The sequence below is a fragment of the Carcharhinus amblyrhynchos genome, chromosome 12, assembly GCF_965287045.1.
Source record: "Carcharhinus amblyrhynchos chromosome 12, sCarAmb.v2.hapA, whole genome shotgun sequence".
Taxonomy (NCBI): Eukaryota; Metazoa; Chordata; class Chondrichthyes; order Carcharhiniformes; family Carcharhinidae; genus Carcharhinus; species Carcharhinus amblyrhynchos.
Window position 1 is genome coordinate 37,058,294 of NC_137335.1, and position 18,371 is coordinate 37,076,664.

Consider the following 18,371-nt stretch of genomic DNA (forward strand, 5'->3'; position numbering starts at 1 on the left):
ATCTTTTTATGTTTGCATCTCACTCAATGATTTATGAGATGGAATTGCTTCCACCAGATTTTGTTATAGTGCTTTCACCAACACAGCCACAGCACCCACGCTCACCATTGCTGTCTTCCCCATCCACTACTATTATTGTGCCTAAAAGAGTTAGGAAAATGATTTTCTTCAGGGAATTCCCAGAATTCTAAGTTGTTAAAATCTCCATGGAAAACGATAATGCTTAACTTCCAGTTAACAGTTTAAAGAATGATGCATCAACATTTCACATTGATAAAATACTACTTTAACTAACAATCTAAGCCTTTGTTTGACCTCTCACAATTCAATCATCTTAGCTTACTGCCAGGCAAAATATAGAAGAGATCACATAATCCCCTTTTACTTTCCTTTAACAAAAGTAAAAAACTTTTACATTAACAAATGAATAAAAACACTATTGACTAAACACCATATTTAATTTGTAGACAACTTGTATGTTAAACTGTAGAGAACATTCCCCTTTAAAGCTTATCATTTGTTGCACTCCCCCAGAATCACAGTTCTTTTGGAAAGAGTCCACAGTTGCTCTCATTTTCCATAGAGTTCTTATATCTTCTTTTGCTGAATAGTAACTTTAAGTGACTGTCTGCACGTACATACTTCAATTTTCAGACAGCTTCTTGAATCCACCATCAGTGCCTTCAGCCATGCTAGGGTGATTCTTCTGGAATCCTAAGAAATTAATCCTGCAGCCATCTATGAAAGATCATCTCCCTCCTGCATCTGGCTGTGGTAATTCGCAAAGACAAACAACCTCTTCCCTCTGCTGACTACACAGAACTGCTGTTGACTGCCTGAGTTATTTATTGATTTGTAGGAAAACCTGTATCTTGATCTCAAAAATGGCTGCTTCTACTCTCTTCTCTGTGATGTGAAATGCATTAACTTTGTAACTAGGTAGAAATGCTAATTAGCTATCTTTGATCCCAAATCCCTTTCATCTTGGAAGTAAACGGACAGTTTACAGCACACCTGTTAACAACCTCGGTACCTTCAACACCTTTCTGGGACTTTGGAAGACACAGAGCTGACTCATGGGTGAATACAGTGACTATTGCCATTGTCTTTAAGCATAAATCCCTTCCACCTTCTTCTCAGTAAAACAATTTAAGCCTTCCTTTGATTTCTCACAATCCAATCATCCAGGCTTACTGCCCAGGGAGACAATAGAACAGGTCGTATGTTCCCCTTCAGGTACCCTAAATGTAAAACTACAGTCCCAAAATATGATTTTATAAACCTCATAATTGTAACAACCATGATGGTGACTGGGAGATATGTGCGTGAGGTTAAAATGGGCACACTGGGGAATTTTAATGCTCGCAACAGACACTCACTCTGTGCTCAACTTGTTTCAGCAGTTGCTTTCTCTGAAAAGGAGCACATTGACACTCCTAACCTGATTCTGTGATGATGCAACTTATACTCATGCCCCTTTGTAGCTTGATAACTAATCCGCAGAGATTGAATTCAGTCCATTCATTATTTTGAAGGCCTCACCCAAATCTCCAATAATGAGTTGGTCTCCCCCCATTAATGTAACGGGGAAAGAAATTTCAAATATGTTGAGCTTTCTTCACTGTTGCAGGGTCAAAATCCTGGAATTCCCATCTGAACAACATTGTGGATGTATCTACACCACATGGACTGCAACAGTTCAAGAAAGCAGCTGACTAGAACCATGTATAGATAATTAGGAATGGGTAGTAAATACTGGCCTTGCCAATGACATTTGCGTCCCATAAATGAATAAAAAATATGCTTTAGTCAGTGCCACATAATGTACTTTTGGAGTCTGCATTCATCATGTAACAGAAAATGACACTACATACTATTCTATTTATATATTTATGTAAATATTGGGCAGCTCTTTTCTTTTCCTTTGATTAGTGTGTTCTGTACTTTTTTGTTACTTGGACCACATTGCTCTTTCCATTTCAGATTTATGGGCAAAATATTGTTCGTTCTGTGTAATGTAATCACCTTACAATTTCAATCAATTGTTTACTTATTTCAGTAGGGATTAGATGCACAGCTCCCTGATGGCCCTTTTGGTAATCAGATTTCGCAGCTGAGCCATTCGGATGAGCAGATTCCAGTTTAATATCTGGTCTGCACTGAATTGTTTGCTCTCGGTGGTCAGCAGTGGGATTCTACATTAGGCCTCCGCAGTTTTGCATTGATGGAAGTGAATGTTGATTAGAATCTGGTCAGCACTCAATGCCTTGACTCTTATATGAGGAATGGGCTAGTAGGATGAGGTTCTGGAGGATGACCCAGTGTCCATAATGCCTCACCTCAACATGTGCCATTGTTTTCAGGAGAGGAGCGAAGATAAAATAAAACAGTTGTGATTCTCATCTTTTGTCAACCCCAAGATTGGGTACGGCAGAATAGGTTTGCATAGGAGGGTTAGGATCCAGGCTTGCAGTGTTAAAAGCCTTAACTGTTGCCTCTAGATCCTGAGTCACAATGGAAAAATGTGACCATTTATATTGGTATCCGATTTATATATTAGAAACTTGCCCTAAAAAGGGTGGACAGCAAAAATCCAGAGATGTATCAGTTAGGTGGATTGACCAGATAGATTAGATGACTTAGCCATGGTAAATGTGTGGGACCACAGGGATATGGCGAGGGAAAGGGCCCTAGGTAAGGTACTCTGTCAGAGAGTTGGTGTAGACTTGATGGGCTGAATAACCCAGTAGGGGTTCTGTGATTGAAACTAAGTTGGTCTATAATCTTGAGGGGTGGGGCAGGGAATCAGTATCCTGAGCAGTTTGACAAGATAGAAAAAAAATGTTCACAGCCACTTTGAATGGTGAGAAAATGGTGACTATTTTGGCTTACTTTAAGTTGCCTCACAGTGCTTTTTAATTTTCCATTAAATCTGTGTAGTGAGTTTCTTTAAAACTTTTTCCTTTCAATAGCAGTTGAACCTGGTATTCAGTTACCCTCGAGCTGACTTTGTTTGTTTTCTCTTGCAGGAAAAGATGAGCCGAGCAGTTACACTTGCACAACTTGCAAACAGCCATTCAATAGCGCATGGTTTCTCCTCCAACATGCCCAGAACACCCACGGATTCCGAATTTACTTGGAGACTGAGCATGGAAGTCCCTTAACCCCACGGGTTGGCATTCCTTCAGGACTTGGGGCAGACTGTGCCCCTCAACCTCCACTTCATGGACTTCATGTAGCAGACAATAGTCCTTTCAACCTGCTGAGAATGTCTGGGCCTGTCACACGGGAAACTCCAGGGCTTGGAGAAGGCCGCTTTCCCCCTACACCTCCGTTGTTTAGTCCTCCACCCCGGCATCACCTAGACCAGCATCGAATGGATCGGCTGAGTGCTGAGGAGATGGCTATGGTGGCAGCACATCACACCAGTGCCTTTGACAGGGTACTGCGTCTTAACTCCATACCTATTGAGCCACCATCCATGGATTTCTCTAGGAGACTTCGAGAATTGGCTGGCAACACCTCCACTCCTCCATTGTCACCGAACCGGCCTAACCCTATGCAAAGACTATTGCAACCATTCCAGTCAAGCAACAAATCCCCATTTCTCAGCACACCACCCCTCCCAGCCCTCCAGCCCGCAGCACCTCCAGCCCAAACTGTACTCAAGTCTAAGTCCTGTGAATTTTGTGGGAAAACGTTTAAGTTTCAGAGCAATTTAATAGTGCACCGTCGAAGCCACACTGGTGAGAAACCATACAAGTGCCACCTTTGTGATCATGCCTGCACTCAGGCCAGCAAATTAAAGAGGCACATGAAAACACACTTGCACAAGTCCTCACCCATGACAGTCAAGTCAGACGATGGACTTTCCACTGCAAGCTCTCCTGAACCGGGTACTAGTGATCTTGTTGGCAGTGCCAGCAGTGCCCTCAAGTCTGCAGTAGCCAAGTACAAAAGTGAAACAGACGCCAATATGATTCCAGAAAATGGGGATGAAGAGGAGGAGGAAGAAGAGGAGGAAGAAGAGGAGGAGGAGGAGGAGGAAGAAGAGGAGGAACCTGAAAATGAAAATAGGTCTGATTTTGCCTTTGGTGTCAGTCTAGAGGGTGGGCGTCACCATGAGAACAGCTCAAGGCCTGTGGAGGAGAAGCGGTCTCTGCCTGAAGTGATGCATAGCATTGCCATGAATACAATGCAGCATTATGGTGAGGCTTTCCACCAAGTTCTTGTTGAAAAACACAAGCGGACTCATCACTCATCTGAAACAGAAGTGCAGAGAGATAATTATGATGAAGATTCAGTTGCTGGTGAATCCGATCGCACAGATGATGGTACAGTCAACGGTAGAGGTTCCTCTCCAGGTGAATCGGCCTCTGGGGGTTTATCCAAAAAGCCTATATTGGGAAGCCCGACTTCCCTCAGCCCTTTTTCCAAACGCATTAAACTTGAGAAAGACTTTGACCTGCCATCAGCACCTTTGGCTCCCACGGACAATGTTTACTCACAGTGGCTTGCTGGTTATGCAGCCTCACGACAGATGAAAGACCCATTCCTCAGTTTTGGAGACTCCAGACAATCACCTTTTGCAACTTCATCTGAGCACTCTTCAGAAAATGGAAGTTTACGCTTTTCCACTCCGCCAGGAGAAATGGACGGTGGGATCTCAGGTCGCAGTGGCACAGGAAGTGGTGGAAGCACGCCCCACATCACTGGACCTGGTCCTGGGCGGCCCAGCTCCAAAGAGGGCAAGCGAAGTGACACGTGTGAATTTTGCGGCAAAATCTTCAAGAACTGCAGCAATCTCACAGTCCACCGGAGAAGCCACACAGGCGAGAGACCATACAAATGTGACCTGTGCAACTACGCCTGTGCCCAGAGTAGCAAGCTCACGCGACACATGAAAACGCACGGTCAGGTGGGGAAAGACGTTTACAAATGTGAAATTTGTCAGATGCCTTTTAGCGTGTATAGTACCCTCGAGAAACACATGAAAAAATGGCACAGTGAGCGCTTGTTAAATAATGATATAAAAACTGATTAGGTGTATTGATGCTCAAGTTCCCTATAGCTTTTTCTATTCTCTTGTGATCAAAACGAAGTGGAAGCTGAGGACGTAAGGAACATGTGCTTGATGCCAGCACGACTGGTTTAATGTCACTGATGAATGCATGATTTGTATCGGGGCAATACTATTGCATTTACGCAAACTCGAGCCTTTCTCTTGTGCAATAATTTACGTGTTGTGTATGTTATTGTTTTTTTTTCTTTTTAGACAGCATGTATGGTATGTTCGGCAGTTTGATTCTGTCCTCAGTTGGTGTTGAGTAACTACCCTTCTCTTGATTTTTTTTTGGTTTTTGAAAAAAGATTACCATGCTGCATAGTGTCCTGTAACACATATCATGTACAGTTTAGGTTGTAACATAGAGAGGGAAAACAAAAATGAGGGAAAACAACCCTCCCCATTTCTTCCTTTGTTTAACCCTCTATGGACAGACTGGAATTCGCACTGTTAAAGCTGTCTTTTATTTTCAAAAAGAAAAATCTGTCCTCAAAGGGTTAATATATTAAATTAGAACATAACAATTGCTGGCCTTGACTTTTGGAGAAGAAAATAAATTTGATGAAGATGATTGGATGAATACTATTGTTTGGTTAAAGGAATAAGAATAATCTGAGTGCCTTGCATCTATTTAAACTGTATTGGTTTTCTTTCTACTCTTCAGTTCAGTACTGGAGGAGTAGCCTTGGGTTTGTGTTGACCCAAGAGATGGTTCCACATCATGCACCTGATTGTTTTGGCTACCAGTGAGTTAACCAATTCTCAATATTGAAGCAAAATGAAAGTAACTGAACAGGAGGAAAAAAATGTCTTGACAATTCCATTAATGTCACAGTATCCATCTGTGATCCCTAAAGTCATGCTTGGTTCACACTCAACATAGCAGTTGTATAAACATAAAGATGATACATTAATGCTCGTACCAGCCCACCCGCCCACCCCCAGCTTGTACTTAAATCGCACTTGACTACGCTTGTGACTTCTATGCCCTTTCTTTAATCAGGGGTACAGAGGCTGAGCAAAAAGACAAAAGGATAAAAGACAGCTCAGATAGGACAATTAAGTGCACTGTACAATTTTCCCAGTTTACAAACATATAATTAAGGGAAAAAAAACTTACTAAAATACTAAGGAAAGAAAAATGAACAGATTGTTTAGTGTCAATTTGCCAGTCATTGACTAGAATAGTGCACCTGGCTAAACTTAAAAAGAATATAAAATATAAAGAAACACAGTTTAACAGCACGTCTCCTCAGTGGACGATAATGGGACTGCAGTGGATTTAGAATAAATAATCTCGCTCCTACAGTGCAAGAATTTTTGTACAGATTTTTTTAAAAGTATAAATGGTAAGTTTTTTTTTAAAAGACACTTCATTATGTTAGGGAGAACTATATTTTAGGGTTCCAGTGTCTTGGTGGTTGTCAAGACTCATACATGTTATACAGTTAGTGGATACTCTGCCTTGGATACACAGCTCTTCAGGTTGTATAAAACTCACATTGGGGAAAGGTTTAAGATTATATATATAGTACTTAACTATAGGAAAATGCACACATGTTGATTCCTATGCTAAACACATTTATGGTCTCTACTTTTCTGTATTTCTAGAATGGTTATTTGAAATAAATGTTCACCTAGTGTAGGCACTATAGTATTTATATTGAAGCTTGTATTTTTAACTGTTGCTTGTTCTTTAAAGGTATCAACGTACCTTTTTTTGGTAGTGGAAAAAAAACACAGGCTGCCACAGTATATTTTTTTAATTTGGCAGGATAATATAGTGCGAATTATTTGTACGTTTCAACAAAAAAAAACAAACAAACAAAAAAAGTACACGCCCGTGACATTGTATAGATAAGAGGTCGTATAACGGCCACTTGGGGGTAACTTGAGAAAGTCACGCCAATGGTCAAAGCGGATGGTTGTACATATCTTTCCCTTCCTGCTGCCATACTGTATACAGTACTGCAAGTTAATGTTTGTTCTGTAGTGTGCTTCTGTCTCCTAACCTCTCACCTACTACATTCCAGCATCTAACTTCATATGCAGTAAATTAAATGTTTGCAGTTTTTTCATTGCCAAAAACTAAATGGTGCTTTATATTTAGATTGGGAAAATTTCATATGCAAAGCATATTAAAGCCGCTTGAGTCAATACATTTTTGTAAATGGCAATGCAGAATATTTTGTTATCGGCCTTTTCTATTCCTGTAATAAAAGCTGTTGTTGTAACTTGAAATTTATCTTTTACTATGGGATTCACTATTTATTATTGCTTATGTGCGCTGTTCAAAACGGATGCACTAAATTGAACTTTTTTCCATTTTATTTTTTAATTTTTTTCTTTGTTTAGATGACCAAAGGTCATTACAACCTGGCTTTTATTGTATTTGTTTCTGGTCTGTGTTAAGTTCAGGAGTCTATTGGAAACCACTGTCTGTGTTTTGGCAGTTGTCTGCATTATCCTGTTCACATGCCCATTTTGTCCCTTTATGAAAAAAATTAATAAAAATTTTAAAGCTAATTGGTGAACCTTGTGTGTGCTTATTTATTGCTTTCCTCATTTTTTAATTTTTTAATTTATTTAGTTATTTGTTTTTATATGGCTTACTCCAAATAAGTAGCTTTTGCTCCAGCTAAGGTTTTTCTCTGCAGTGTCCCTTTTCTCTGACCTATATAAGTTTTGGTAGCATGCCGGAGAAAATTGCCTGCCTTCTGTAAGGGTTCAACATGTCAGATAACCAGCAAATTTGTAGAGTGTCATAAGCAGATTTGCATCCTCCATGGATACTGACCATATGGCTAGATTGTATAGACCATTGGAAATTAATTTTTAAAAAATATTTTATTGAATACAATTAATTCTGCATTACTAACAAAGTTTCCAGATAGAACTATTAATTGATGTCTATTTCTTTTAACTCCACTCCCAAGGGTACATGATTAATTTTAATATTTGTGCACGCTATGAGTATGAACATTTAGAGTTAATTGTTGGTCAGGTAGCAGTTGAAAATGCAGGCACTACCTGTTTAATTAAATTGCACCACATCAATTTATCACTAAACTCCAAATATATGGACCTGACATGATGTGAAACAGTTGAGTATAGCTGCTCTACTTGCTCAGCCAATGTTGCACCTTCTGCTTAGAAGACGTGGGCTCAGATTTTGTGGTTATAATGATAGCGAACATGTCAGTGTTCGCTGCTGTTACAACTGTGAAATTAACAGCAAGTTCTGGTGCCCGCACATGCGCAGTTAAACGCGGAAATCCAGAAGTTACTGTCAGTGATTCCCTGCACCTCCACGATTTACATTGTTGCAATCTCCTAGAAATCACTAAACTGAAGAGAACTTTCCCTTTCACACTGTAATATCATTGTTAAATATCCTGTAGAGTGTTCCTGCTTGTTAATAAGGTGTGACTAAATATCATACTATGGCATATCTTTTGCTGAAGAACCCTCCTGACCCTGGAAACTAATTTTATATTTGTACAATGTAAAGTTCTTCCATTATGATAACATTTCACATTTTAGTAATATAATTTTTTTAAAGTTTGTTTGATATTTCAGTTTCTAATGTGTATGTCCCAATTTTTTTCACTCTGTAGAATTTATCAAAAGTGAAGGTTAATCTGTGCATTTTACTTTCTGCTGTCTGTCAGAACATCTCGATGGCATCAGTGTTATTGGACATCCGGAGATCCCCTTGATTTGGTGCCACAAATTCACACCACAGAGATCACTAGATCTTTGTGGGAAGCATTTTTCAAGGTCAACGGTCAGAGCTGTCGCTTCGCTGTGGACCGCAGAATCCAGGCCATTTTTTTTAATAGTTGAAACCCTGGTGAGCTAAGATGAAGGAGTATGGTGTGATACAGATAAAAAGCAAATGCTCAAAGGATTGGTGGGTATTTACTTTATCTCACGCAGGTGTGGGAAAACGTAATAACTCATGAGTTGCAATGGGGTCTTCTTATGGTATTAAAATATTATCCTGTAACTTAGTGACCATCACAAATGTTGTTTTCAACGCCAGTGTGTGTTCAAACATGTTTTTTCGCTTTGTTCCTTTAAGTGTCTTAGCGCAGTGACTAATAAGCTGTGACGCCAAAAGGTATCTTTCCAGTGAGGATTAATGGATAGTAAACAGATGACAGCCTAGACTGGTTTAATCCTAGTCCCAATGTTTAGGCTGATTATATGAATTCACTATCTCCATTGCCTATATAAACTGACTTGATGTAGGGTATGGATTGTATCTGGTTTGCGTGGCTCTGTATTGCATAGGATAGTGCATTTTAATTACTGAACCTGATTTGAATTGTTTTTGTAAGCTTGATAAAATCATAGCCATCAATGGCCACATTAGAATTGCAGAGAGAGAGGGAAGGAACACCATGAGAAGCAGAGAAGGAAAGGAGAGAAGGCTGTCCCTGTGGGAGTCAAGCCTGGAAGGGGCAGCTATGCTACTCAGAGCTATATCCCAGTTCCATAACTTGAATATCACAATCCAGATCAAATAGGAGCAACATAATTATGTTTGAGACTGATGTTGAAATGTTGCATCACTTTTGACTTTGATTCCAGTATGTGGGGCCCTAATTTGTATATATTACTTCATTAAGAAAAAAAAGTTAATTTAAAATGATCTTATTGAGGTAAAAGCGGGGTAACATTTCAAGTTATATGTTGCTTTTTAATCCCCCTCCTGTTCACTTTCTAGTCACAAGCAATTTTAAATAACGTTCACCATAAATTCCATTAAGCTACTACTAATGTTAACTGCTTGGTGGCAGGATTGATTGGAGGTCCTAAATGAAATTAGATGCATAGGTACGTTAAACCTGAAACAAAGTAAAAAATGTTGAAATAAACTCAAAAGTGGCAAATAATTTGAAATTTTATTTAAGTCAGATGTTCCTTTTCATTTGGTATCCATAAAATGTATAGTTAATGGCAAAACTAACATAAAGGGAGTGAGGTGGGCTCAACACCTAAATAAAATAGTACCGAGGACTAGCTATTTACTGTATCACCATAAGTAAATTAGAGATTACAAATAACTTCAGGATTTTCATACAACGGTGCAACCAGAAGAAAAAAAGCATTCACATATATGCTTTCCTTTTTAGTCAATATTATGGATTAAAATATTTAATTTTGTACGTTCTAACATTTTGTTCCCTCATCTGAAAGCATTGACTGCTGCTAGTGATCAGTTTCACATGATCCCCCATGTACTTGGCTCGAGTGGCCATTATTCATTTGTGACCAGGCAGTATCTGCCCATTACAAGCCTAATCCTGTCCTCATCCAGTGCTCACTTACATTTCCAACAAGAGTCACTGGATACGAATCAGGAGCTGGGATCCCTGCTTGCTTTCCCTTTTAACCTGTGAGCAGTGACTAACATTCTACTGTTACTCTGGTTGATATCTGCTAACCAATAACAGATTAGGGTTCTTACCTGGGATTTTCTAGTTTGTATGGCTCAACTATATAACAGGCTGAAATTGGATTTTGCCACTGGCATAAAAACCAGCTCCTAATGGAGCAGTAGCATATTTGCACAATGTCTTATTTGTCCATTGACTTCCGATGGAACAGAAAATTACACTTGTTGTAAACCAGACTACTGGTTTGCTGCAAACCTGCTTGCCGTAAGTGACAAAGACCAATTTCATTCCTTCCTCCCCCTTCTGTCTTTCCCAACTCACTCATCAGGGAGCCTGCAAATTTGACAATTTTTATATTAGTAAAAATATTATGTTGAGTTGAAACTCAAAATGAAAGATGACTGATTTGCTAGATTTGAATACACTAAAAAAAGTGAAAAATTATTTTTGGGAATATTAGCATATTATATGTAATACTATATGTAATTACAATGTTTGTATGACTTTCCTTTGTCTGCTATTCTGACAGACTTCTTATTGAGTTAAAATAATAAAAAAAATCCCTATATGGTAAGACTGCAATGTTCGCTTTTAGCTGACGTTTTTATTTTCTTTAGTGTTAATTATGTTTTTGTAGCACTAACTAAATCTTTTCAGTATCTGGTTTGTGCAAAGTTTTGACATTAGACCAGGCAATAGATTAATCTTTCCATGTTGTACAATAACTAGGATACCATTCATTTTTGTCCTTTTCAAATGTGTTCAAAAAAGAGAGATTAATGCTGGTGCACACTTCCTTTTGTTGTACCTGTTCTACTTTTAGAAAAGGGAGTGAGTAGATAATCATTCTCTGTGCTCTTGTAAAACAGGTAGGAAACTCTGAAGTATAACTAAGGGATGATTATTTAGAACCCATCCTGATTCATTTATGAAATTGAAATGCAATTAATGTTTTTTGTAAATATTTTTCTACTTGTGTTTAAAATCATTATGGCAAAAATGTTGGATCTGCTTCTCATGCAGAAATCATGCTTGACTGAATATTGAAGAGTTTTGGAATCTTTTAGTGGATAACTTACAAATTAGGTTAGTCTTTGTCTAGACCTCACTTATCCTGAGCAGAAAACCCTCATTTCCTGACTTTCTTCTTCTGCTTTGAACAGTAGGCATGCAGCACTTCACTAGCAGAGAAAACAATTACAGTACGTTCATTAAAAATTTAAATCTGTATTTTAAAAATCGTAGGTAATAAAATTCTAGAATTGCATCGCAGAAAACAGAAATTAGACCTAAAACATCATCTTTTTCAAATGCTAACAGATTTGCTGTACATTTCCAAGATTTTCAGAGTATATTTAAAAGGTCCAGCATTTACTGATTATTTTCCCCTTTAATATAAAAAAGTTTACTTTGTTTAATAGATTATTTCTTTTTTTTAGACTTATCATAATTATGATTGTTCTGGATTTAGTCCTGCCAAATGGAGGACACTGCAGCCTTAAACCTTAGTGTGCCTGTGGCCGTGTTTCTGTTGGCATCTCTTCATACACCAACAACCATAATTCAAACAACTCATTGGTGCATGCACCTTGTATCCTAAATACCACAAGCAAAGTGGCAAAAGGAAACAGTGGCTTTCCTGAACTGTTACACATTAATTGCATTATAAAATCGTGAACCTGTGAGGCCTTTGTGCGTTTATGAGAATTTCATGAGCAGATTTATGTGACAAGCATAACATGCTAGGCACCATTGTAAAACTATATACAAGTGTGACCCTATGTTCCAGTAAATTTGGAATATATATATATATTTTCTTTGTTACATGTTACTTGAATTGTTAAAACTGCAATGTCACATTTGAATTCATCTATACATTTATAAAGCAACAGCCTCTTTTTTTTTTGCTTTGTAAAAGGAGACGGGAGGAAGTCGGGGAACCACACCTGCAATGCTCTGCACTCTTGACTCACAAGGGATATAAAAGCCCATGTTCCCAGGTATACAAGCTGCAGATGTCGCAGCACCTTGCTTTAAAGGGTAAGGCTGTGCTTGCTCTGTTTAAGCTGCTATCGAGTTACTTTTCAACTGGAGCAGTTTAACCAATCCAATTCAAAAGTTATGTAACTGCCAGCCTTTGAAAACTGCAAACAAATGCAGAGCTATTGGGATTAGATTATATGATAATTTGGTTATGTGTTGGGCGCACCTTGGACCTCCTTTATGGGTTTTAATTTTGGGACCAGTTTGGATGGAAGAGAAGAAAAAATAATCCATGGCCAAAATTTTTAGGATTGCAGCGTTTCCCTTTTCACCACTCAAAAACTCGGTGCCCAGTGCATCACTGCCCTTCAACAATTTGCTGCTCTATGGAGAGTTAATTGGCTGGAGGTGGAATGACTGACTGCCCCTTGGTTAGGAGGAAGTCTCACCTCAAAGACTTGATTGGCTGGCAGCACTTTAGTCCCAGCACTACCAGCTGCAGGGACTGGGACTGCAAACAATCCCAAGAATTCAGGTTCTGGGGTCCAGAGCAAGGTAAGTGCAGGGGTGTTGGTGGAGGGGCCAAGGGGAGGAAGTGAGTGCAGGAGCCAGACTTTGGGGCTGGGGGGGGCAGAAGTTGAAAGAAGGCTGTTGATGGAGGCACCAACCCTTTCCCTCCAAGACCTGAGCAAGGTCACTTTCTGAGCTTCCACCTTGCCCCTGAATTCCTCCAGCCAGCCTGAAACTGGAAACAGCCCTTAAGTGGTCATTAATTGGCCATTTAAAGGTTGCAACAGGGACCAGTGTGGCCTGGACATTCCCCGTCCCACTTTAAAATTGCGGAGAAGTTGGGGCATGTTAAATGTTAGCCCAGTGGGAAGGTTGTCTGAAGAATTTTATGTGCCCACCCACCCACCCACAAACCCATTGGCTAGGGAATATAAGATTCTACCCCATACATAGTTTAAATTCCTATACTGCAGTTTGATAGATGCTCATAGAAGTGTAGATTTGACTTGACATATAATAAGGGCCCATGACTAGTGTTCGAGACACAGAAAGAAAAGGGAGAAAAAAGATAAGTATTTGAAAAGGGGGAAAAGAGGCTCTGTACTCATAATACAGAGGTAAACCTATACAGTTTATACTCAGAAATCATTTGTTTTTCAAAATATAAATTTGAGTTTCACATTTTTTATTGACTAATTCTAATTAGCGTTCTGGTTACGGTGAATTTGAAGAAGAGCATTAAGTTATCCTATTGCTCTGAATAACATTCCTCGCTCAACCAATAAAATCAAAAACAGATTAACTCATCATTCCATCTCATTGTTTTTTGTGGAATCCTGCTACCTGGCAAATGACTACCTTGTCGATACAAATAACAATTACTGTACTTCAAACTAATTAAATGTGCCCTAAAAATGTTATCCTGGGATTGTGACTTTTAATGGCAAAAGCCTGTATTTATTCTCTGTCCCTAGTTTCTCCTGAGTGGCTTGCTCAGTCTTTTAAGAAGGCAGCTAAGAGCCAATCACATCTTGTTTTGGAGTCACATTTAGGTAGACTAGATAAGGCTAGCAGGTGTCCGTCCCAAAGCTGCCCATATCCTATCTTGCACCAAGTCTGTGCTTCTTGCTGCATAGGTGCTAAACTCTGGCATTCCTTTCTTAAATGTCTACTCTTCTCTCTTTTCCTTTGAGACAAGCCTAAAACCTACCCCTTTGACCAAGCCTTTGACCAAATAGCTCCTTGTTGTTCAGTGTCAAATTTTATTTGATAACCCTTCCGTGAAGTTTTACTACATTAATGGCGCTATGTAAATACAAGTTGCTAAAGAACAGGATTTTTACAACTATCAAATAGCTTTGTGGTCCCTTGTACAGGCTTCAGGATATTTTGGAAAGATACGATGAAGTAAATCTTGCTTTCATACAGTTTCACAAGTATTTGTAAATGTAGCTAATCGGCTATTTTTATCCTTTTAAAAAAGTTATATTTTGCTAATTAACCTCACTACCAATACTAATGCCAACAGTTCATGGGTGAGATGGATTGTGCTGGCTTTTTTTGCACAGTTTCTCCAAAGTGCTGATTCACCAGTATACTGAGTTAAAAGAGTTAAATTATGAAGACAGATTGCATAGACTAGCCTTGTATTCCTTTGAGTATAGAAGATTAAGGGATGATTCAGTTGAGGTGATTAAGGTTGATAGGGTAGATAGAGAGAAACTATTTCTTCTGGTGGGGAGTCCAGAATAAGGTTGCATGATCTTAAAAAAATTAAAATTAGGCCATTCAGAAGAGATGTCAGGAAGTATTTCATCGTACAAAGGTTAGTGAAAATCTGGAACACTCCTCCTACCCAAAAAACTATTGAGGCTAGGTCATTTGACAATTTCAAAACAGATTTATAGATTTTTGTTAGTCTCGGATAATAAGGATTATGGAACTAAGTGTTAAGGCACAGACTAACCACGATCTTACTAAATGACTAGAACAGGCTTGAGGGGATGAAATGCCTGCTCTTCTTCTTGTGTTCCATAAAGAGTTTTTCTTTTTTGTTGGTATTTCTGAATTTTGATATTTCAATCAACAATTGTGACCATCCTGACTTCATTATTGAGGGAAAGAACTTCCTGTTTTCCTTAACAAAAACAAAGTAGAATAACACTTTTCTGTCTCTTTTTTCTTGCTAGAATTAGTGAACTCAGATCTTTTACTTCCATTGTGGCAAAATTCTGTTGATCTCTTCAAAACAGTTATGACTGTTGTGTGCTAAATGGAAGATCCTCAGACTAAAACTTGCTTTTGCAAGTTTTTAGAAATAAAATGATGAGAATGAATTTGCAACCCAGAAGTAGGTACTGGAGAGTGGTCTGTCTATTAAATAAATGCTGTTGAAACCTGATATTTTCCTTTAATAACATTTGTTCTCATTCAACTTTGCATTAATGAGGCCTTTATTTGGATAAGTCATAAACAATAAAATGGAAATTATCTTTTTAGCTTCAACCAGAAATTTATCTGTAGTGTGTTAATTATTTAGCCATCACTTAATTATATTTCGACAATGTGGAGTAAATTTAGTGCATGTTGGTACCCACAAGTTACTGCACCAATGTTGCACTTTTGATGGCAAAAGTTATTATTAGATGTGCTGATTATGATTTATTTTCCCTTTGTAAGTTGAGTCAATCCTCCCCTATTAAAAGGACCAAATAAGAATCACAATCCTCTATTTAGTCAGAGCAGGTCAAATAACCCATTTAAGCATATTCATTTATCAATTTGTTTACCTAGATTATCTAATTTATTGTAATTATTTGACTTGGCTCCCTCGCTTTAGTCTTTCAAGGCCATCCGCCATTCCCTTCAAAGCAGATAGCTGACCTCATAGCCTATATCGGAGCTGTTCTTTGGACTGAGTGGCCAATGGTAGGTTGTTATCTGTGCTATCTTTTTCTTATTTTGGAACAGCATCTAGGACTCAAGTGGGTGCCAACCACTCTAGGCAACACAGTCAAGATTGGAATGCATGTTTTACATCCTGTAGCACTGTATAATGGAGCTAGTTGCACCATCACAATTGGATATTTCAACCTCCCTCATCATTATATTGAATAATCTCATGAGGGAAAAAGAGAGTGATCGTTATGAAGGTGTGGTAACCAGGTAAAATGATGTGGAATTCATCAGTTAATAGCGCATGAATCTATAAATAATTTCAAAATAACATCTTTTTAAAAATTTAATTTTAAGCCAATGTCAAATTACATTGACTATTTTTAAACTCATTTTTCTTTCTTGATTTGTGGCCAAATGTAGAAACATGAGGAAAGTTCTATCTGTGTAGTGCCTCTTTATAAATGGATTTATAAATTCAATAAACAGTGCATTGAGGAAAAGTCCCTGCATTGTGAGCATTTAATTAAAAAAACGAACAAAATTTTGTAAATTACATTACATCTGAGAAAACGTTTTTTCAACCTATCCAAATAAAAAGCACTGATTCTGCTGCTTATTTGACCTAGTTAAAATCAAAGAACTTTGAACAACAAATCTTTACTCAACAGGATTTACCAAATATGTTTCAGAATGTTGTTTGACACACAATGCTTCTTTTACTAAACACACTCGAAGTATTAATACTGCACTAGAGAATGGCATGGCTGCAAACTGTAAATACGGCTTTCATGATGCATTTGCTTTTCCAAAGAGTGCATTTTCCACCATGGAGAAATTATAGCATGATACTTGTATACGGTTTGCATATTTGTTTACTATTATTTAAGCGTGAATCTGGTGTTTTTTTTGCTGTTTATGGTACAAGAGTCAACAAAGTTACATTTTATAAAGTGTGTAAACGCTGTGAAGTTTCAGGGCTAAGTGGTCCTATGCAAGCTCATTTGTTCCGAAGCAGATTGGATTCGGTAATGAATGCTGCTGGCCTATCCTGGGTACTTTATACGTTAAAAGTGTAAAACCGTCAAAGGTAGGGGTGGGTAGAAAATTGAGATTTTAAACTGTTTGTGATTGCTGTTAATGTTACTAACTTTAATAACTGCCATTTTGTCCAAAATCTTGATCCATTGCAATTGATGTTTTTGTTTCCTTGCAGTTCTATCATTTCTTTCTTTGCTATCTTGTGTGTTTAAACTTGATTCACATTTACCTGAAAATAGTATAAAACTCTTTTTAACCTTTTTTTTAATCTTTCAATTTTTATCTCCTTACCTCTTATTCCTGAAGGCAGTGACTGATATTGGGATACAGATCCACGAGTGCTAGCAGTCCTACAGTACATTATCTATGTCGCCAATCTTCAGATGTGAGCCTAGACAATGAATGCCGGTAGGCTGTTTGTCTGTGGGGAACATCATAACTCTGCCTGATCCTGTCCTCATCCAACCACTGCTTCTAACATCGTTTCAGTCAGGGTCATTGGATAGTGACCAAGAATGAAAATCTTGGATGAATTTCTCACCTATTTCCTAGCCTACTGTGCCAAGATCAATCACGTCTATCACAGCTGAGATCATCTAACTCAGTAAAGAGCAATGGTTGGACCTGGGACCTTCCAGGCTCCAATGCCTGAGTACCGCACCACATTTTGTATTTATCCACTGAAACATTTAGTGGGGTGGGAGGTTGGCTTTTTGATGAGGAGGTCCTTTAACCTCTTCTAATAGACTCAGCAATAGTCAGAGAGTTGAGAACGTAATGAATAAGGTTAGCAATTTGGAAAATTTTAATAGACATCCTCAACTTGAATGATGCATTGTGAACATTGCATCACAAAGAAAATCACAGTACAGTAATCATAATGAAGAATTGCATAGACATAATACAGCAAATCTGTTCTATTTGTGGCAAAAGTTGATTATTTGAATAAATTGGAGTCAGGAAGTACAAATTAGTGGAGCAGATACAGAACTGAAACATTTATCTCAATGAAATCCTTGTAAATAATTCACTCTGTTCAGATGTAATAAATATAGTAGCTCTGTATACAGAGAGACATCTATGCCATCAACCATACTTTTTCCATTGGAACATATATGTTCCAATGGAAAAAGTATGGTTGATGGCATAGATGTCTCTCTGTATACAGAGCTACTATATTTATTACATCTGAACAGAGTGAATTATTTACAAGGATTTCATTGAGATAAATGTTTCAGTTCTGTATCTGCTCCACTAATTATTTTTTAAATGTCAAAACGCAAAACCTTATATTCCAGATAGGAAATAATGGGTTCTCCATGTTACAAATCGGATTAGATTAAGTTCTAAGCCATGAAATTACAAATGACAACTGATGGGTTACCTCAAGAGTTAGGAGTTTATCTTGATAAGCTTGCTTGTATTTCAGGGTTAGAGATCCAATTCTAGCTTTTCATGTATTGTATAAACTC

At 38.1% G+C, this 18,371-nt stretch overlaps 1 protein-coding gene across 6 annotated transcripts in view; it reads left to right on the plus strand.

Annotated features, from left to right (window-relative positions):
* The window catches only part of LOC145350922 (BCL11 transcription factor A-like), a 208,957-nt gene that overhangs the window by 119,650 nt on the left and 70,936 nt on the right, over positions 1 to 18,371 (plus strand). For 3 of the 6 annotated variants that reach the window (XM_080200388.1, XM_080200392.1, XM_080200393.1), the window contains exon 3: positions 3,030 to 7,550. In XM_080200388.1, coding sequence (XP_080056514.1) covers positions 3,030 to 5,044 — 2,015 coding nt within the window. In that variant the 3' untranslated portion in view covers positions 5,045 to 7,550. Of the gene's footprint in view, positions 1 to 3,029; positions 7,551 to 12,388; positions 12,500 to 18,371 lie in introns of those variants that run through there. The other 3 variants (XM_080200390.1, XM_080200391.1, XM_080200389.1) reach the window with 2 other exon arrangements.